Source organism: Siniperca chuatsi, linkage group LG6 (genome assembly GCF_020085105.1).
Source record: "Siniperca chuatsi isolate FFG_IHB_CAS linkage group LG6, ASM2008510v1, whole genome shotgun sequence".
Classification (NCBI taxonomy): domain Eukaryota; kingdom Metazoa; phylum Chordata; class Actinopteri; order Centrarchiformes; family Sinipercidae; genus Siniperca; species Siniperca chuatsi.
The window spans coordinates 10,639,419-10,661,747 of record NC_058047.1 but is presented as its reverse complement, the minus strand read 5'-3'; the positions used below and the strand labels follow the sequence as shown (position 1 = coordinate 10,661,747).

At 38.3% G+C, this 22,329-nt stretch overlaps 3 protein-coding genes across 4 annotated transcripts in view; 2 read left to right on the top strand and 1 right to left on the bottom strand.

Annotated features, from left to right (window-relative positions):
* Nucleotides 1-11,501, top strand: part of homer3b (homer scaffold protein 3b) — a 47,444-nt gene extending 35,943 nt beyond the window's left edge. For both annotated transcript variants that reach the window (XM_044200452.1, XM_044200453.1), the window contains exons 9-11: nucleotides 4,554-4,664; nucleotides 5,805-5,885; nucleotides 7,986-11,501. In XM_044200452.1, coding sequence (XP_044056387.1) covers nucleotides 4,554-4,664; nucleotides 5,805-5,885; nucleotides 7,986-8,171 — 378 coding nt within the window. In that variant the 3' untranslated portion in view covers nucleotides 8,172-11,501. The remainder of the gene's footprint in view (nucleotides 1-4,553; nucleotides 4,665-5,804; nucleotides 5,886-7,985) is intronic.
* An 875-nt stretch (nucleotides 11,502-12,376) lies between these two features.
* LOC122878112 (ubiquitin-60S ribosomal protein L40) lies at nucleotides 12,377-14,667 on the bottom strand. The gene is made up of 5 exons (XM_044200467.1): nucleotides 14,620-14,667; nucleotides 14,078-14,189; nucleotides 13,550-13,636; nucleotides 13,057-13,159; nucleotides 12,377-12,530 (listed from the first exon to the last, which is right to left on the bottom strand). The coding sequence occupies exons 2-5, from the start codon at nucleotides 14,178-14,180 to the stop codon at nucleotides 12,437-12,439; spliced, it is 387 nt and encodes a 128-aa protein (XP_044056402.1). The 5' UTR covers nucleotides 14,181-14,189; nucleotides 14,620-14,667; the 3' UTR covers nucleotides 12,377-12,436.
* A 1,226-nt stretch (nucleotides 14,668-15,893) lies between these two features.
* On the top strand, nucleotides 15,894-20,556 carry si:dkey-13m1.5. The gene is made up of 8 exons (XM_044200447.1): nucleotides 15,894-16,531; nucleotides 16,803-16,912; nucleotides 18,172-18,263; nucleotides 18,632-18,732; nucleotides 19,387-19,508; nucleotides 19,731-19,920; nucleotides 19,996-20,081; nucleotides 20,295-20,556. The coding sequence occupies exons 1-8, from the start codon at nucleotides 16,012-16,014 to the stop codon at nucleotides 20,421-20,423; spliced, it is 1,350 nt and encodes a 449-aa protein (XP_044056382.1). The 5' UTR covers nucleotides 15,894-16,011; the 3' UTR covers nucleotides 20,424-20,556.
* The last annotated feature ends 1,773 nt before the right edge of the window (nucleotides 20,557-22,329 follow it).

The window sequence follows — 22,329 nt, the reverse complement described above, 5'->3', positions numbered from 1 at the left end:
TGAAGTTATGTCTGAAAACAACAACAACCTAAACTTTAACCACTACAAAATATGCCAAAAAGCTAAAATATGAAATGCAAAGAAGTCTGATTTGCATCCAAACCCATAGTTTCAACGTGACTGTATTGTTTGCCTTTTTGTTTGTGTTTCTGGGTTTTGGGGATTTTTTGGCAACTGTGATTTTTGGATGTAAATCAAATTTCTAAATGCTGAGCAAAATTGATTCCATAGATAAACATTTTGTTGACTCTCCAGCTCTTTCAAACTGCCTAAAGATAGTGAGCTCAGAGAGTGCATACCTCCATCAAAGCAGCACAATTGTTATTTTGTTGGATAGTTTCGTTAAACCCAAAATGAGTGAGCCAGGACCGAATGGTTCTGACCACTGGAAGAACAGAGGGTAGGTATTCTCTATCGTGACATGATGAATTGTCTGGAAAATCTATTGAGAAACTGTTTATGAACACATAACCAGACAAGAATGTCTGTTTTACCTAATCCAGCATTTTAAATACCTAACAAATCAATGTAATTCAGAACAATGATGCAAAAATCATACAAAATCCAATATTGCCATAAAGCAGTCCTGCTCATTTATCTGCAACATTGCCTACAATTATATAATTCAACCAGATATTAAAGGGATAGATACCACAATATAAACAGTTAGGGCTGCAATTAATGATTATTTTCATTATCGATTCATCTGCAGATTATTTTCTCGATGAATTGATTAGTCGTTTAGTCTATGAAATGTTTTTTAAAAAATTGTGAAAAAATGGCATTTACAATTTCTCAAAGCCCACTGTGATGTCTTCAATTTGCTTGTTTTGTCCGACCAAACCTAAATGTATTCAATTTACTGTCGTATGACAAAGAAAAGCAGCAAATCCTCAAATTTGATAAGCTGAAACCTGAGAATATTTTGTACCTTTATCTGAAAGACTGAAACGATGAATCAATTATCGAAAAAGTATATTAAATTTCTGTCAATCGATTAATCGATTTATCGACTAATAGAGATTTTGCAATATTCTTTATAGAGCTGCAACTGACAGTTGGCAAATATATATTGTTTCATGGTATATATCATCACCCAACCCTACGTCCTCTTCGATGCACACACCTGCTCGCAAGGTTGGTAGTATTTAATGTGAGGAATGTGAGAAGGAAGTGTAAAAAGTGTATTTAGCCACATTTTGGATTGTAACATAGTGAATGGATGCACAGCAGAGACTATATGTTTTTATCCATGTTTTAATACTTGTTTTGCCATTAAACAGGGCCATCATTGTAATCAGTTGTAACTGCTGTGAGTACAAGGTGAACATACAGTAGACATCCCAGACAGAAAGGCATTCCTAATTTAACTGTGTAGAATATAGTGAATAATAAATCGACAAGCCAGGGTTCACTTCGACAGCCTCTGGGGACAGTAGCTGTCACTTACAGAGAGGATACAAAGGGGGTGAGTCCTCTGGGATCATGTGGACCCCCCCCCCCCAAACCTGCGGCGGTTTTCTGAAGCTCGGCTTGGATGGCGTGCGACGTAGCGTAGTGTGGATTCTATAAAGAGCCACGTTGAAATTGTCTGTGCAATGCAGAGGAGATGCTAAAGGGAGGGAAAAGAAAACCCTCTCTCCCCTCACACACACATTTACATTTCAGTGAATTGAAATGCAAGCAATAACAAGCAAGGAGTCAGTTTACTAAGAAAAACAGCAAATATTCACAAATATTTGCAGTTTGTTGCCATTGAATTTTCTGTCCAGTGGCATTAACTAATCATTACAACTTCATACGGTACTATGATTTCAATCCTTACACTCCTCACAGTTGAATATTTGGCAGTTGAGAAATTTAAGATTTGATCCATTTAATACAATTAATGCAACACTCAGAATACTATCATGTAAACCTTTTTGTCTAATTATCTTAATGGGCAGACAGTCAGGTTGGACCTAACTCGTTTTAACACACAGATTTCTGAACAATGTCCATTTTTTAGGGCATATAAACACATTATTCAGATTTTATTCGATTTTAGTGGCCAGTAGAGCTAATGTCAGATTTAGAAAACAAACAACATGATATAATATGAGCCTTATCATGAATCTGTGTAAAGATTGTTATTAACAAATTCTGTTACTTAAAACTGTGTAAACGCTCGGGACACAATTAGATTATTGTCTTAATCTGATTACTTCCAGAGCGAGAGTATTGGTGCCTTGCTCTGACTGTTGAGCTACAAAGCCCTGAAAGATAACTCAGTGAACCACAAACTTTAAATCACATCATGTTCAGACTTCAAAGGCTTGCCCTTGTTTAGTCAAACTGTCATTCACTATCTTTGGCTTTCCCATTAATATGTTAAACACAGGGAAGTGGGTCAGATTGGGAAAAATACTTTCGATGATTTTTCACAAGGTCACATCCCACAAATACAATTTAAAAAGTCTCCAAGGCGAGGGAGTTCAGTACTGTGACCACTGGCAGAAAAGCTTTATTCCACAGAAGCATTGCAGTTGGTGTTATGTGTTGTGTGTGTGTGGGCTTGTTTTTGTGGGGTCTGACAGCTTTGTGGGGACAAAAATGCTAGACCCCACAAATTTAAAGGGCTATTTAAGGGTTAAGGCATAGTTTTAGGGTTAGGGTAAGGGGCTAGGGAATGCATTATGTCAGTGACCAGTCCCCACGAATATAGTAACACAAGGATGAGTGTGTGCGTGGTGGCGGTTCAAAACAGATGAAAGAGGGAATGAATCAAGAAAATGTCTAGATTTGTTTGTAGATTGCACAGCATAGTGATACATGATGGATGCGGCTAAAGACACTAAATGGACTTTTCAGCTATGGCCGTCACGTGTGTGTGTGTGTGTGTGTAGGTGTAGGTGTATGTGTATGTGTGTAGGCGGGTAGGCAATGACCCTCTGTTGGTTTTCCTCATTTCCATCAATAGTTATCATCAAACTTGTGTATTTGTGTGTTTCTGTATGTGTGTGTGACTATTATTGTATTTGGACATTGCTGCCATGATGTAAAAACCTTCTCATGCTAATTTTGCTGATTTCCATATTTTCACTGGAGGTGAAGGGTCATGTGTTCACTGGATTTAGAAAATTAGGTTTATACAACCTTTTCAAAGACCATTCATTGGATAACCACTGAAATGAGATCCCAGTGCATCATTCTCCTCATTACAATGGATTTCTCTTGAACCTTTTCTTTTTACCTTAACCAAGCAGATTCTTTTTTCTCATGTGATATTTGCAGGCTCAGGATCAATTTAAAATCAATTTAACATGAGAGGAACACTATGTTGAGTGTAATAGCAAGAGGGAGAGTTGTTTAGCGTTGATGAAATTCATGGTTTCTGTATGTCTAGTCTGCTTCTGACTTTCATCAATCAGGTTCCAAATGAGAACTAAACTGTAAACTGTAAAAGTCTTAGTTCTTTTTTAAAATATAATATCTATATTCTTTTTCTTTTTGTTTATTATGACCTATGTACTCTGCTTGCTCAAATGCACCTGCTCCAGAGACCATATCACCTATATTATAATAAAGTTTATTTACATAGCACTTTTCTTAACAAGGTTATAAAGTGCTTTACAGAAAGAAAAAAAACAGCTGATTATAACAAAAAACAAATAAAAACAACACAGAGATTATAAAACACCTGGGGAAAAAATAAAGTACAAAAAATGTAAAATGGCAGAGTGGGATGATAAAACTCAGCAACATATTAAATATTCATAAAAGCTTATCTATAAAAGAAAGCTTAAAGAAGAGATTTAAAATACACTAATGATGTAGCCTGTCTGATCTCAATAGGCACTTAGTGTTCCACAGTCTGGGGGCTCTAACAGCAAAGGCCCGGTCACCTATGGTCATAAGCCGGGAAGGTTCTTGGATGGATTTCCATTACATTTTGTACAAACATTCATGGCCCCCAGAGAATGAATCCCCCTGATGTTGGTGAGCCTCTGACTTTTGCTCTAGCACCACCATGAAGTTGACGTTTGTGGTTTTGAGTGTTGAGTGTGTGTTGAGTGCAATGTTTTAATAACCATTTGATGGATTTACATGAAATTTGGTACAGATATCCACGACCCCCCTTAGGATTAACAGTAATAACTTTGGTGATCCCTTCATCTAGCGCCATCATCAGGTCAAAATTTTGAATTGTCCATTACTGGTTTGTGATAAATATGGCAAAACTAATGACATTCCCATCAGCCTCAGCTGTATTTTGTGTTTAGTACTAATTAACAAATGTGAGCATGCTAACATGCTAAACTAAGATGGTAAAATTATCAACATTTTAGCTGCTAAACATCAGCATTGTTATTGTGAACATGTTAGCATGCTAACATTAGCATTTAGCTTAAAGCACCTCTGTGTATAAGTACAGCCTCACAAGCTGCAAGCATAGCTGTAAATACTTGTCATGTTATCTGGTAAAATGTCTTTGAGTACACTGAAAATTACTATATAAATTTGTTTTATTATTAAGTATGCATTAATTGTGTGTGTGTGTGTGTGTGTTCCAGGTGGCAGAGCTTGAGGCCCAGCTGGGACATCCTGCTGCTGGTCAGACTGTTAGAGAGGAGCTGAGTCGGTCACTGGAGGAGCTGGAAGCCCTGCTGAGTGCCAAAGACCAGGCAAGACACCAGTTCACTCCTTGCGCTGCACACGGTTCAAATCCATTTACCATCCTAAAAGGAACCTCAGTGTGGAAAGCCAGCCTAGAATACACCAGTGCACATAATATATTTCCATTAATCAATTGTATATGTTTGTTTTCAGTTTTTGAAAATAGAGCCTCAATCTCTCTGACAAGGAAAAAAAAAACCCTGGAAACATTTAGTTAGTTAGTAAATGTATTAAGCTTAGAGAGCTGGAGAGTTGCAAGTGCCAGTTTGAGTGTTTGTTCTTTGAATCATCTTTAAGGCTTTTAATGAGATCTTTCTGGTTCAGTCTTGTTTTTGTCTTGACCAAAAGATAATTACTGAACAAAATATTAAAAAATCCAAGTGTACATAAAAGAAGAGAACGTATCTTTTGGCTTTTACTTATACCCTTCTAGTTTCTATTTCTGTTAAGTCCTTCATTTATCTTCGTGGCACTAATTTTTCTTGCTGATTCATTGGTTTGGTCAGACGGAGAGAGCTTTGATAAAATACCACAGCCTCACAAAACACATGAAAATGAATGCTGCACATGTCCAGAGCTGCCACCTACATGTTAAGTGAAATCAGGACTTAACACCTTTCTGACTCATCTTCATAACTGTATCCAAGCCTGCTTTAATATGATTTTTTTATGATGCCAAAGTATCACCATGTGAATATTTTGTGCCTGTATGAGCCATGTCAGTGTCCATCAAATGTATGCTGAGCACGCTCAACCAAAAAACATTTTCCCTGGATAAATAAAATGGATATTAAAGTGAAATATTCCATGACAGCATCTTGCTGCTGTCCTCCAGCCTCATTAACATAACCATGTCTGTCCCGTCATCTAAACAAGTTCCACTTTTGGCAACAGGATTCGTGCAAGGTCAGGGTGGTATGTTTCCCTGGGGGCAGAATCCTCCTCCTCCCTGGAAACATCAAGGTATCCCAAATCGTATCACCAACCTGGTTTATGAAAAATGACTCAGCTTCTTTTAGATCCACATGAAATATTTTGGTGTGAATCAAGAGATGACTGCTCCATGTTCTGATAAACAGGGATGGTGGATGTGTGAGAAGGTGGTGTGAACATGGTGTTGTGACAGTTTGAAATTACTGTGTTTTCAGGAAATTCACAATCTACAGAGCAAAAAAACAGATGTGGGTGAGCTAGAGAAGGAGAGAGAGGAGGCCATGCAGAGACTCCAGGTAAGCTGACTGAGTATGTTGTTTCTCTCTTCTTTAAAACTTGTACTGGAGTGCTCAGACTGACTCGTCATGTTGTCAGAACTGCTTTGCTTTGCTTTACAAGTATACTCGTGTGCCTGGGAAATGGCACATACATCATACAGGCTTAATGGTCAAAGAATAGTATAGTAATAGGTCAATATACTGTACACTTGGAGCATATACTGTAAATTGTAAGTTTTACATTACAAGAATTTTCCATTAACAAACAATAAGGTATAGCGAAGGTAAGAGAAATAATAATACACAACAAATAAACAAGAAGGGGAGAAAATCAGACATAACTGCCTTCTTGTAGCTTACTCCCATAGATTGCCACACAACAAAAAGTTTTGAACAGCATCACTGAATAGGCCCCTAAGAGCTGAGATTTTAGTAACCAACATCTTCCTTTCTGTATGACAGAGATCAGTAATTCAGTAATATGGAAATGCCCAAAACAAAACAAACTAAGATTGCATTGCTGTTAAATTGTAAACATGAGTGGGACTGGTTGGTGGTTCTGATTGGTTAGTGCAATCCTGAGCAACACTCAGAGATAATGGGAGTTTTTTTCTTGTTAACATAGTTATACTAAATTTGTACTGCACAAAATTGGTTCTCCTCACCTAGATTTTCATTTTTATGTAACCTAGTAGAGCTTGTATTATATCAGAGAAATGTAGGAACACTACTTCATTGACAGGGAGGGAGATAATAGCTTTTCATCTTCAGTGTGAAGAGACATTCATTTATTTTTTGCTATTAATGCAAAAAACAGAGGTCACCAGTCTAAAGGATTTTCTTTTCAAGTCTATACTAGTACAAGCTGTTTAACTCTGCAGATATTTATAGCAGATTTTTTTGGTGTATTTTGATGTTACTGTTTGTATCTGTTTGTGTTGTCTTCACCATGTTTGTTTATTTATTTATTTATTTACATTTTCTCATCATCTTATGGACTCAGTTGGTTTGATATGTGTAAAATAGAAGCTCCCTTATAATAAGACACACAAAAGTCTTAGTTTTGGAGAGTGCTGACCAGCCTACGTGCTGTTTCCTGTTGTTCTCCAATCCAAACAGAGCCACACAGTTGATTAACGGAAAATCAAAGCACTGATTCTGCACCTATAAAAGAGACAGCACAGTTCAGACCTGCAGCAGGAGAATTAAGGACTTCAAGGAGAAAAAGAAATTGTATTGAATTTCCAATGCTAATGTAGGAGATTATACCTGATGCATATTGCATAGCCTTTATTAGTTTTTCTATCATTTTTAGTAGTGGTGTCAGTTGTGAATTATGTATATTCATATTTGACCTTTGCTGTCCTTTTGTTCATTCCAAAATCTATTCATTTGTGCATTTGGCATATAGAATAACCTTGTAAAGCACACAATTGCACATTTAAATTTGCAGTATAAACAGTTTAAACAGATAAGCCTGATAGGACATTCTCACTGAACTTAATGGCAGTCGGCAGCCACGCCAGGAATAAACCATTTACAGGCATTTAAGTAAAGCTGAACTGGTTTTTGTTCAAACCTGCAGCAGTAAACTGTATATGCCAAAGTGCCTTTTAGCAAGATGCTTTACTTGTAGCTGCTCCAAAGCTGTCTTTATTACAGTATACATCTGTACTATACTCATGTTGAAATATAAATGCACAGAAAGTCAGAAATACACCAATACTGTACAGAATGAGTATAGGCATGCAGACATACACTGGGATAAGTTGTACTTATCACTTACTCATCACTAAACTCAGTTTGCAGATATAAACATTTGTGTACAATGTTGTGATCCGTCTTGCTTATTGTCAGCCCTCTATCCCACTATGACATTTATTATCAGGGTATATTTATGGACAGGTGGCAAAAATAACAGCAGGAAACACTGTACTCCAGACTAACATTTCTGAAGATTTACAGACACTCTTGACGAGAGTGATTTACAATACTTCTCTGCAAGGTGTATTCCACAAAAAAATACATTTAAGAATTTGGACACCAACCCATGCAGAAAATATCCAGAAATACATCCAGATGAGAAAACTGTATTAATAACAGTTAATGTGTCTGCAGGATGTGGAGAGACGAAACACTGAGTTGGAGGATCGGGTTCAGAGTGCTGAAAAGACACTGGCCTCCAGCCGGGAGGAGCGGGACCAGGCGGAGGTCGAGGTCCGACGTATCATCGAGGTTCTGGACAACAAAATCTGCGACCTGAACGACCTGAGACAGAGCCTGGCAAAGCTCATCGACAAATAGCCACAGCAGACGTTGGGCTGCATCTCCACAGTCTGCACTGGTTCCACCCGTGTGGCCTTGATTTGTGTTTTACTGGTTTTTCAGCTGAGCAAAAATCAAAGCAATATGGAGGAAAACGTACAGGTGTTTACCTTCATGGATCTGTTTTTTAAGATCAGTGCAGGTAAACAGGTATCAGAAACCTCTTAAAGGTGCTATGTGCAAAATAAAGCATCATTGTCACATTAATATTGCAACCTTGGTATGATTATCATAAACAGTTGACAGTATGGTTTAAGTGGCTACTACTACTTGTTTTTCCAGATCATAGTTCCCAGCAGCTGCATGCCCTTCAGCCCCTCAACCTTGAAAAGGACAAAATTATATTTATACTAGATTTTTACTCTTTTCACCATCTATCATCACTGAAAACTCTGAAAGATTTGGATCAATTTGTTCTGGAAGAACAGCGAACTCCTCTTCTTCTTTTTGGTGCCCAATGGTTCACAACATAAAATGCTGAGTACTGGCTGCTATAAGCTGAGGACTGATGTAATGATTTATTGATAGCAATTAATACACAGAGCACCTTTTAAAAGAGGAATTGCACCAAAGCTGATTTTAAGCTTGCTATTTTGCAAAAGTAGACATTTCCAACAGGTATTAGGTAACAGGATTTTCTACTTGTTTGTTAGTTATTTTTGCTGTTTTCCTGCAGAGCTCTCAACCATTGAACTGTGTCTGGGCACAGACAGTAAAACTGCAGTCCTGTAACAGCAGGACTCCCATCAGGACTCGAGATGGTTGAAAAATAAAGTTATATGGATTACATTTTTATACCTATACTAAACATAAATATTTATCATATTTCTGGACATTTGGTTTATAGAAACAACAAAGCGACTGTCCATAAATGTTTTTTCACTGCAGTTTGGCAGAAGACTTTGACACATTAAACTAATAGCCTAAGGCCTACACATAATAATAGTCCTGTATGAATCAGGCTATTAGATGTGCGTTTTCTCATAATGTTATTGGTAGATCTCACTGCGAGTAAGACAACTGAGAAAAATCAAGACAAGCTATACAAGTAAAATGTCTGCTTTTACACAATAACAACCTTGATTTCATGTTGGTGTCTTCCTTCCTTCAACACTGTGGAGATGCATCTAGTAGGCGTTTGGTTGGGGTAAGGACACATGGAGGCAAAGACCCTGAATAAAGTCAGCTCCAGTTCACCATCAGCAGCCTGGACTGGCCTCACCCCAGCCAGAACATCAACAAACTCAGAGGTGCAACAACCTGCTCACATTCTGTCCTCTGAGGATCGCCAGCGTACGTTTTTTTTGTTCCTGTTTTATGGGAACTGCTCTTTCTCACCACCTATTCTATTATTCATGTTCATCGATGGGTTACTCGCAGGATGGGATGGGAAATCAACAATGGCTACCTGCTAAATTCAAGCTGCGGCTGGTTAGGTGTGTCCACCAGGCCACTTTGACAGGTAGATCAGCATGTGAAGGAAAGGTCCTGATGTGTCCCTGTGGCCAGAGACGCTGTTTTCCCACCCTCAGAGTGTTGAGTTGAACCTGAGATTGCACTTGATAATGTTTGTGCCAAGTTTTACTTTGTTTACATTTGTCAGTGTTCACAAAATGATACAGTTTTACTATAATGTACTTTTTCTGCGTTGCTCAACACTATCATTTACCATAATAGTAATAACAACCCTAGAGAGAGGCTCATCGGGGCTGCTGAGCATAGATCACAATGAGAGCACTGCATGAGCTCTGCAGTGTGAAGCTGTGTGTGTGTGTGCACACAATACTTGGCAGTGTGCAACCTCAGACTGCTTTAGTTAAAAAGCACGACTACAGTAGTTTTAGTAAGTGAGTACTTAATTGACTTGTCTGTCAGCTTTGTATGTGAACTTCTGATGCACAATATCTATCAATCTTTGCTTCTCGCCCCCTAATGAGTTATTGATTTCTTCATATGGCAGTAATATAGGTACAAATAAGGTGCAGTCTATTGCGGCTGATGATACAGTAACTGCCAAGATCATAATGCCATAATGAAATCTGTTAATGTAATAAACTACCAAATAATGTACTAGCACCATATTATTAACCTGCAATTCTTACTTTGTAAGGGTTGTACCATTTTCAACTGATGGTGCATTTATAACCACAACTTATTATAGCTTGAGTTCAACAAGCCTAACACTAATAATAGTTATAATATAATGTTATTGCTTTATGCTGCTATTAATCACATTAAGAGGTTTTATTGTACCTTCAGTCTAATAAGGTTTCATCATTTTGACAAGTTACTACACTACACTCTGGGAGTTCTGACATCAGCTGCTACATGTAAGCATCACTCAATTAGCAATAAAGTTTCTAGCATAGATGCCTGTTTATAGTTAAGTACTAGTAATTTGTAGGTAATGAGACCTCTGTGAAGCCTGTTCTCATCCATTTTAACAACAGATGTGCTTTTTTCACAACTTAGTTTTTTTTTCATGGCTTCAGATTACTACCAGCATTTTATCAAGCATGAAGAAGATGGAGAGGCCATCGGCTCCTCACGGTTGATGTGTGAAACACTTTGCTTCATAACAGCCTTATTCCAGTGTATCATTAATGCACAATAACAGTGTGTGAATACATTAGGAATAGATGAGATTTTCAGTATTCTTACGCATCTACAACGGGTTAAAGAAGAAATCCACCTTATATTTGAGACTATTTGGGGACCTGCTGGTGATGTGCGTTACACTAAACAACTAATTGGAAACTGAAGTGTATTATGATTCTTTGTGGCTGCAATGACAAAAAAATTAAAATAGTAGAGGCAGGTTGAAGGACATTGCTGACACCACAAAAAAAACCCTAAAGCCTACAATAAACAGAATATTTGAGCATCTGTGAGTGGATTCATCCTTAAATACACTGGAATAAGGCCTTTTTAAAAACATCTTTTGCCAGCTACGAGAGAATGATGTACCAAAGATGCACCGCTGTCATGCTGAAGCCACATCAACTGGAATAAACACAACTTCTGTATGATGCTGAAGTTCATCTCCATCATATTCTTAAATTTAACAAGTTTGAGTTTGCCCAAAACATCTGACATTTCAGTACGACTCAAAATACCTCAGTTTCATTAATGTATTGATAAATGAGGAAAACTGTTGACTGGTGTTGGTCACTTCAAGGCCACAACTTTGTTTCGCAAGAATTACTGAATTGAATAGAGCAGATGTTTGTATCGGATTTGACAATGTGAGAGGAGTTCCTTATATTTGTATAGAACTGTTTAACATTAAAACTCAGTCATGCCAAGTCACTGCTGTGGTCTTTGTGTGATGAGTGCGCAAGAAACTCAGGGTTGTGTAATTCAGCATTCCTACAGTTTGCACCTTACACTTCCACATACGATTTAATTTTTTCCTCGACTGTATTTTAGTTGTTTCTTACTGAATTGAAAGAATTTTGTATTTAAAATGTCAGCTGATAATTAAACTATTTGTCAGTCAGCTTGGACTAACTGGGTTCATCACACTTTGTGCTGTAGTAGTCGTCAGCGGCTGTGATGCATTTGGCCATGCGGGGGAACCTGTTTACATGGAGTGCAGGTGGCAGGTATGACACTGAATTTCTATCAGCTGATAAACAGCAATGAGTGTTGGAAATGCTGTGATAAACTTAACTTTTCACAGCTTTTTAGTGTTGGCAGAAATGGTACAGTATCTTTCATTTGGATTCAGTCACTAACAGCCACATGAAATGCATTTGTCTGTAATGCACTTGAGACACATGGTATTTTGTTCGTGCCACAGTGCCATCAATTCAGGTTGACACAAATGGCTTGTGCTGACTTGTTTGCCAAGTGGAAACCACTCCCAACCGCACCCGCTGTTCATTTTAACCAGCGCCAGTACCAAGCAGGAGGTTTGCTGAATTACGCAGATAACTCAGTGAACAGGTTTCTTAGAACAGGTCTCTGATGTTACCTACTTGCCAAACTCTCGTGAATATCTTTAATCTTCATTTAGAACACTTGGCAAACAGTAATGAGAGTTTATTGCATCAGCTTCAGTCGTTACCTTCTTGCAGTTAAAATCACCCTGCACAGCCCCACAACCATATATTACACACATGAATTCAAATGAATCCCAAAATTCTTCCTGCCACTGAATAATAAGAGTCAGACAAGCAACACCATTTTCTTACATTTATTTTAACACAAAATGGCACTGAGCGCCAATTCAGTCAAAATGTCTACTTCAGCTTCTTTTTGGGGCGAAGGTTGTTGGTATGTCCACACTTCTTCTTGCGGCAGTTGACAGCACGGGGGTGCAGACGTGCATAGCACCTGCAAAACAAGCAGTCAGCGGTAAACTATAAGGAAAAGTCTCCTGGACCAACATTAAAGTTTTGAAATACTCAAAACTTGGTAATACAGTTCTTGGGACACCAGATGATTAATTTCTGTTACTAACAAATGTAGTAATATATCTATATGTATTTGGCATACATTATCTTTATATGCCAATGTTTGAAACACACAAAAATCTAAAATGGAGGGTCAAATAGTTTTCAACATAAGACTAAATCTTTGAGTGAAACACCGGCTAAATAAAGAAAACTTAAACACTAACAGCCACTTAGCCATTCATAAGTCCTAAAATAGAGGCTATACCTACCAACAAATGCTATCTGATCATTTCAGCCGCTTTATTTATTTATTTTACACAAAACTGACCAAACCACACTGCTTGTAGTGCTATTTAAAAAGTGTTTTATTCTAAACTTTAACGACTTCACAATAAACAACAGCTGTACTGCACACAATTAGATAAAATTAAAAACCGACTGCTTTGGTGATTTTCAAGACTTACTTGCGGCAGATCATCTTGTCGCAGTTGTATTTCTGGGCCAGCTGTCTGAGTGAAGGCTCAATGATGCCACCACGCAGACGTAGAACCAGATGCAGAGTGGATTCTGGTGGGCAGTTAATACACCTCGATGTCAAACTCCAGTTTAGTCACAACAAAACAGCTCAACAGAAAGTCTTCTGTACCTACGCATTTTACAATACCCAGGTACATTCAAACGCTTACAGTTGTGGTCTTTTAAGAATGGAACAATGGTTTTCCACATTTTCAAAAGAGGGAATTAAATGCACCATCTAATGCAATTTTAGAATACAATACACTTGGTATGTATTAGTAGTACAATTTATGATAGCACAATACTTAAGATTCCTGGGAGAGGTCTGTTTAACTTATTTAAATCTTTTGCCATTAACACTTTCATAAGAAGCCAGTCTAAGGTTTATTGTGACCATTAACACAGTCAGCACATCTGGCCTTGTTTTAAACAAGTGGTTACCTTTCTGGATGTTGTAGTCAGACAGTGTGCGTCCATCCTCCAGCTGTTTGCCAGCGAAGATCAGACGCTGCTGATCAGGAGGAATTCCTGCAAACACAATAACAAAACTGCATTTACATTTGACCATGAACAGTAACTTCACACATATCAAACATTAAATATTTTACTTCTTTAACACCTACCTACTTACAAACTTGTTTCTGCTTTTAAATCACATTTTCGGTCTGTTAAGTAATCAATGAAGTTCCTTGAATGAAACAAATTAGCATAATGGTCTGATTTGAGGGCTAGAAATTTAGTCTCACATGAGACCAAATCTACTGGCTTGGTCTAAAGCTAAAGCATGATACCTGTAACAGATCAACTTACACACACACTGTGTTCTTCTACCACAATTGATAAAAAAGGTAAAACTGATAGCAACAAATGGCTTACAAAGACTTATTTGTAAAGTCAGAAAATATAAGTTGCTGGCTAACAACTTGCCAAGACTCCCATCACTGCAAAGAGTGAAATGTGACAGCTCACCTTCCTTGTCCTGGATCTTTGCCTTGACATTTTCGATAGTGTCGCTGGGCTCAACCTCAAGGGTGATGGTCTTCCCCGTCAACGTCTTCACGAAGATCTGCATGTTTGCAGGCTGAGAAAGAAAACTACCGTTAGCGCCAAGTTTAGCTAACTCGCAGACCACACGGTAACTGACAGCACCTTTAACAAGTCAACGACACAGGGACATGTCATACATATTCATTAGAAACGAAATCGTAATATATCCACCGTTTCTAAATTATTATATAATTAGTGAAAGATTGTGCTGGCTTTTGATCAGCAGCTAACGATGTTAGCTAATGTTAGCAACAGTGGAATCGGTGCGGGGCCTCGCCACATGCGTACAGTTAGCGTGGAGCACAGTCACAATTTTCTCTATTTTCTGCCTTCGAGCTGAGCCAGAAATAATTAATACACAATCACGGTCGATATACGACGAACACTATATTGTTTAAATCTCATTCAACAACTCAACGGCCACTAAAAACCGATAATGTGTACTGGACAAAACGTGTACCCACCCGGCCGCTAGCTGAGCCTCAACGAAAAGAGAGCGGAAGAGGCTGACGCTGAAATACGTCACTTCCTTCTGCTTGGTTTCCTTTGGGAATAAAATCCAGCGGCTGTATTACCCATGTTGAAATTGAATTTAGTTTATTTTCTTTTTTAAAGGCTATTAACTACATCAGACGTAATGTTTTTTTCACATTTCATCGCTCATTTAGTCCTGATTCATGTCGAAGTTCTAATGAGGGGAGCCGTTGTAAATTACAATTAAACTTAAATGGCTTGTGTATATGCCGGTTACATATTTATGAGAAGAACCACACAGTTCAATTTACGATGGTTTTTTTTTTTAATATTACAAGATTTTATTTCCCAAAAATAGACCGAGGAGGGCGACAACGAGCAGTGTGATTCACTTAAAAAGCTTACGGCGCATTAATACCTAATTAGCTGAACAAAATGTAATGATTGACAGAGGGTGCTGAGTCACATTTTGATTTTTGAGCACCTAAAATGATTTGCCTGACGGCGGTTCATTTTGTCAGAGATAAAGTAGGCCTACTGTTTCTGGTTCTGGACAGGACTGCACCAAAATTAAGTTTGACTGACACCTGCTGTTGTAATGATGTAACTTGAGCCACATTATGAACATGCACGAACAAAAATGTATAATCTGTGGATTTGTGCAAGTATAGCAAGCAAATACAGTGTATCATTTCGTTAAATTTGAAATTAAGTTACATTAAATGTGTAGGCTACTTTATTTTCTATGCATGCATTTATGTTAGGTTAGCATTTCTTTTGATGTGGTGTTATATATGCTTTTTTTGACATGCACCACTTCAAACCCTTTCAGTATAATTGCATTGTGCACTCAAATGCAGACCTAATCATACTACTCTGCAAGTTGATATTGTAAGTTTAGGTAATGCTGAATTATGCAAGACTTTTGAAAAGGGGAAGCATGTCCACTCCAAATATTAAGTAGGTTCTTATAGGTGAGGAAACTTGTATCAAGCTGCCTTTTTGTAACACGAGCAAAGCCAGATGCAGGAAGTCAGTTACACTATTAGAACCTCAATGACAGTCTGAAAACCAGGAAATTTATAATTTTTTCCCTGGTAAGGCTCATTACTTGTGAGCAGTTGTTTATCTTTGTTGTAGAATAAAATGTTACAGTTGTCTAGTTTTGTGTGTCCCGTCCATTGCATTTGGCCAGGTAATAGGACACCATGGCATGCATTTGTTTCTCTGCAGGAGCAGCAACAGTATCAACATCATCATGTTCCACAGCACAGGGGTTTCCATGGTGAGGCATTGTAGCATTTTTCACCTGCCTCAGAAGAGGATGGCTAGCTTAACCAAAGAGGTACAGTAATGTAAGAAGGACACTGGTGGTATCCAACATGACTGCAGTGGTAAAAACACTGATCCAAGCCCATCCTGTGGGCAAAGAGTTTCCCCTGTCTACCAACATCCCATTTATGGACAGGAACAATCCAGATGCATTCTCAACCTGTTTCCGGGAGGACTTCAAGACTTTTTCTTCCAAGAAGGCAGAACCTGCTCATCAGCCCACCCCAGCCCAGATGGACCACAAGGACTTGAGGCACATCAAGGAGTACCTGACAGAGGCGATGGTGTCCTACCAGCATCTCCCATTGCCACAGATGACCCGCACCCCACGATGCACCAAGCTTTACACCAACTTCAAGATGCAAACAGACCCTGGGGAGGTTGCCTTGCTCACCACACAGTCAAAGAAATTCTGGCCCCAGCCCTTCCAGCATCCTCCCACTCCCATCCAACAAACACTGGCCATCAAGCAGATCCAGCAAGTGGACAAGATCCCAGAAAGCACCAACAAAGCCTCCTTCATCCCACACCATGGCTCTCATGTTGTAAAAGCCACGGCTAAACATCTAGGTTGGTGACAGCATTCTTCATTTTACTCTGATTATTTTTTCTGCATTTTTTGAATAAATGATAAATCCATATTAGATTATGGATTCAGTGCTAAGCCATATATGATTGATGTGAACATTCATCAAGTTTGGTTAGGAATTAACTCTCAAGAAGTGGGTAAACGTTCCAAAAAATTGTCACATCATCGCCTTGTAAAGAATAACTGTGAAGGAGTTCATCTCTGAATCCTGCAGAATGTATTGTGTAGTAAAATTAAACATTTTCTCTGTAGAAGAGGGCTTTCCCACAATCAAAGGGGACAGACGCCATCGCAATTTTGTCTCCCAGTACAACAAGACCTTCCTGGGAGCCTGGAGCAGAGCTGCTCAATCTGTGGAAAAGGTAACACGGCAGCAGCAGCAGCTGTTGGTCATGAGCTATTATGCTCAAAGAAGGGTTTTTTCCCCAACCAAACACTACATGACATGAATGAAAACCTGCAGACTTTCAGGGAAACTGTTGCCATAAGACTGATACACTGATTTATGCTGGCAGTGTTTTAAAAGTCACAATGAAATAAAAGAATAAAACAAGACATTCTCACAACACCATACTGTTCACTCCACTTAGCACTGGAAGCCATTTCAACCTCATGTCTGTGCTTTAGCTCAGATATAATTCAGAATCCTTACTGTATACTGTATAGACCAAATTTAAAATGAGCAGCAGACACATTACCACATTTTTATTGTAACATAAACAGCTCTGAGCCTAAACACTGCACCAGAACGTACATTTACTCAAGTGCTGTACTAAAGTCAATTTTTGTGATAATTGTGCTTTACTTGAGTATTTCCATTTTCTCCTACTTTAGACCTCCAGCCCACCCTAATCTCAGGGAGAAATGATGTACTCTTTACTCCACTACAGTTCTTTTCACTAGTTACTTTGAAGATTACATTCAAAACATATGATAAATGAATGTAATCTTGGATAAATTATATATATAAAATATCAATTTTTATAGATTCAACTATGCAGCAGTTTATAAATAAACTAAAGTTGCTCAACCTAGACTAATTAAAACATTAAAATGCTTCGTACACATTTCTGCATTAGTAACAACAATCTAATAATATAATATATAATAATCTACTCTGACAGCAGCCATTCAGCAGTTCAAGTACTTTAAATACATTTTTCTAAATGTTACACTCTGTGAAACCCCATTTTTAACCCCAAAATGTACATGTTTTTATCAACTCTTAGGTTTACATCACATGGTTTATTATTTGTGTATTATTAATGGTTTACTGGCACAGGAGTAGATTTAGTAACAACCCTAAATTGGTTTGTTAATCTTTTTGAAAAACCAAAAAACTAAGAGTTAAACTGTCCTTAACTACACGGCAGTACCAGAGAAGCCATTTTCTCTGACTTCACAGAGAGACAGGTTAAACCAAAATGCAGGCTGAAGAACTTTATGCTCAGCTGTGTGCATACTAAGGAAAGACACTTCGACCTGGAGTACCAGCACTGTCAGCTTTAAGTAGACACAAGAGCGACAAGGGCATTGAGCTTTTTAATGAAGCTTTCCATGAAATGGGTGTTATTATGCTCAAGACCGTGACTGTGACTGTTTTTATGATGTCTTTCTTCAGCACACCTCCTCAGTGGCTATGGGTGATCCTGTGAAGATTGCAGAAAGAGAGACGACCAATGTTGCGTCATTCAGCCGGCCCACTGTCTGCAGGTCTGCAGCTTTTCTGCTTTGCTGGAAAAACTGACTCAGTTTACATACTATACAAAGAGACGTCAAACAGTAGAGGAAACCATGGCGGAAGGGCCTGGTGTCACCCTTCAGATCTCTTTTAAGATGTGTTGGACCACTCTTGGTTGCACTACATGTTTTGACTTGGGGTGTCAGGAGGTTTAAGTTGTCTTGGATACAAAAACTGACATTTGATTGCCTCAAAAGCCTCAAAAATCTAAATTTCAAAGTGGTCTAAAATATTACATTTCAGAATTATAATTGGTCACTTTTTGAAAGCTCAGATTATCTGGTGTTGAGTTTATCCACACACAAACACAATAAAAGCATTATCTGTGTTTTTGATACAGCCCACCTGTGGTTAAAGAGCGTTTGAAGCTCAACCTTGGAAATTTCTCTAAGGACTCATGGTCATGCACATCCAGAGAAGCGTTTTGTTACCACAAGCTAGGTGAGTGTTTTCTGTATTTTTGTCCAAACAAAAAAGTTTTCATTCTTGCTAATTCTTGAATTTCCCAAGGTGAAGATGTCTTCAGCGTCTTTAATAACAGCCCATGTTATAAGCAAACTAAGCAGCTGCTTAAGGCCTTCAAATACCAGGAGGCTCTCATATAGGCAAAGTGCAAATGTAAAATCATTTGTTAATTTTCAATTATCTTTACAGTACATAAATGATCTCATGTTTCTTTTGAATTGTTTACTGTATTTCAGGAAACTGTACTGAGCAGATATTGTTTAGTGCTAACTATACTGTTTTTTTATTTATTTATTTTTTACTTCTTTTGATCTTTGTTGGTTGTTCTGCATATTTAAACACTGGACAGTTATTTTAAGTGTTATTTGATCACAACTTTAAAATGGTTACATGTAGCTTTGGTGTAATGTATGCGGCGTGTTCAGCTACTTTTATGTACATCACATTCATATTGCCGCTAGTGTTTCTTCCAGGATTTCACCTGGACGACCTAGGCGACTTACACTGTGTGTGACTGTACAGTTTAATTACTGAGACACTGTATGGACACTGACATGGATGCTTACATTTTTTTAAATGAATTTATCTCTGTTATCCTGCTTGGATTAGTCTATTTGGTTTATTTCCCAGGAGATCCAGTTATTCTGACAAGGGGGAACCAAAATTTTAGTTCCTTACCCAAGGGTGACACTGACATGAGGCGCAACAAAGACAGGATGTCTACGACCACCAACAGAATCTCCTTCTCTGATGTGAGATAACAGACCTTATACTTAGTTAATTGTTTTTGTATTTATAATATTACTTCTACATAATGTTGCATAAATCATAAAAGAGACCATTTTCCACTTTAGGTTAATTTCTGACCTTTGCACACATGTTCCTATAGACTTTGGAGTTGGTTTGGATGGAGTTTGTTATGTTAAAAGATCCTACAATGTCATATTTCATGCTGACTATGTTCCTCCCTGTAGCTAAACCACACAGAGTGTCCAGTGCATGTGCCCGGGCCTGACCTGATGACCAAAAGCCATGTACAGTTCAGCCCACCCTACCTGTCAGGCCTGTACTATACAACCACGACCAAAGAACACTACAGCAAACAGGACAGAGAGCGAGCTAGACCAGTCATCCAGCTGCCAAGCAACATACTGAGTGGACCAGGTGATGGTTTGGTCATGTTTGTGTGTTTAAAGGGGGGTGCATGTAGATATTAAATGTGTTAAATCTGCTTGGCAGAACATGGGCTGAGCCTCAGCACCACCAAGTCTGATTACCTCCCTTTGAAGACCTGCAGACAGATACCTTGTCTGTCACAGCAGAGGGTGAGAGATCATTAACTTAAATTAAAAAAATGGCCTACTTACCTGTATAATTTATTGGCAACTGTAGTAGCAGCAGTAGTTGTTGTCATAGTAGCAGCAAATAATAATATGGTAATAGCATTGTCTGACTCTCTTTCTTTTAATCAAATAGACCAGCAGCAAATAATAATATGGTAATAGCATTGTCTGACTCTCTTTCTTTTAATCAAATAGACCAACATCAGGTTTCCACTGGACCATCAGCACTTCAGCACCACCCACAGTGAAGACTACACCGCCAAACCTTTTATCTTGCAGCGTCCTGGCTGCAGCCAGTTATTCTCTCATTTTGTCATCAAGTGACTGAGAAACACAATTTGGTCACTTACTCTTGTGTTCTTGCCCAGCTCCTGATAAAAGATATAGTCAAATCAAGAGCCAAGAATAGTTTTGCTGAAATGTTTACAGATATGTTTCAAATATACAGTATATTCCACATATTTGTCATGTGATTTTGTAGTTTGTGTTTCTCAAGATGCTGCTGAGATTTGTCAATTAGTATTAATAATAGTAAACTCAGAATTGCACTTTTCAGAATGGGAACACGTACAATTGCTGTACAGACAGTAAAACATACAATATACAGCTTAACACTGAAGGTCAGACATAATTTAATACTTCAAAGATCAAGTTGTGCTCAAAAGGCAGCTGTTCTAAATTTTTAATTCAAATATATTGTCTCACCATAAAAGTTTCCAAATGATGCAAAGAAATCAGTCGTATTGGTGACATTTAGCTGTTGTAGGGCTTCTAGACCACCAAAATCAATTGAAAATGTTCCTTTGAAAAAGGGAGTAAAAGGGATATGAAAATGTGTGACTATCACTGGAATTAAAGAGGTTTCGAAAAGCACTAAGCCCAGCCTTAAAAAACGTTTTTAATAAGTGACTTAAATGAGACTGTGTTCACACAGTATTTTTTTTGTGTGTGTGTATAAACAACTCCTGGTTGAGTTAAATGTTTCATACATTTCCCAGAATTATTTTCAGCAACTCCAAGAAGAGAGGTGGGATGTTCTATTCCAGTGGTTCTCAATCTTTTTCTGTCACGTCCCCCTCCAGAAGCCAAAAAACGTTCATGCCTCCCCAGCAAAAGTGATTCATTTTTATCAATCGCTAACAAATACGGTGATTGAAGTAAACAAAAGATTCATGTTAGTAAGATAGCCTTGCTAGCATCAGAGTGCTTTTGTTTGTTTATGTCACCACATGATTCATATATTCATGAAACTTTAGGTCCACCCAACATCCACGCCCACCCTGCAGTGGCTCTGTGCCCCCCAGCTATTCTATACATGCAGAACCTTAACCCAGATCTTGAGCTCATTAGAACTGGCAGTTCCTTTAAATTTGGAGCATGCATCCAACTAAAACCACTCTGTCACATCATCCTTCGGTGTTGTGTGTTTCAATGAACTGCATAAGAATGCTCATAATCTTACTGGGATGGTAAATAAATATAGATCAGTACAGGGCCCATCAGAGTGTGAAATGTTGAAGCAGTGTGCAAGTGCAGCTTTAGCAGTTAGGTGGCTTAAACATGAACCTTAACCTTGCCTGTCATATTTAGACCAGGGAGGGAAGCAGCCTTGGGCTTAACTGTCCTACTTCCACCCTGTTTACACTGTCAACGCTAGCTGCTAAGTGGAAGGTTAGCAGAAAGATTCTCTTCCCCTCCTTCAAGCATGAGTGACCACAAAACTCTGTAAAAACAATCTATGTTGTAGCAATAACACAGCCTTGACCCTGCTGCAGGCTCCGCAGATGTAAATAAAATGAATGTGGAGTTCATCAACCTGGTGAAAAGGCAGCAGTTCAGGTATGGGCTGGAATGTTAGCTGGCCAACAAGCCCAGGTTCAGGTCCAAGGGGTACAGCTGCAAGAACATGATTTAATACTAAATTCAACTCCAGAATAAACTGTTTGATTTGCCCTGTCTGTTGTGCCAAGAGACATGCCAAATACAGTTCAATCTTAAGTCAGACATGTTCATTTAAGACCATGGAATGTATGGAACATTCATAAAAATGTACATGATAGCCTTTTTGTGCACCTGGTCATTTAAAAACAATCTACATTAATGAGTGAGCAGCTCCTGCTCAAGGGCACGCCTCTGGATCACACCTATGACTTTGCTTATTTGAATGATACTGTTTCAGTGATACTGAATGATACTGATTCTGTCCCAGCAGAATTATTAACTACAACAG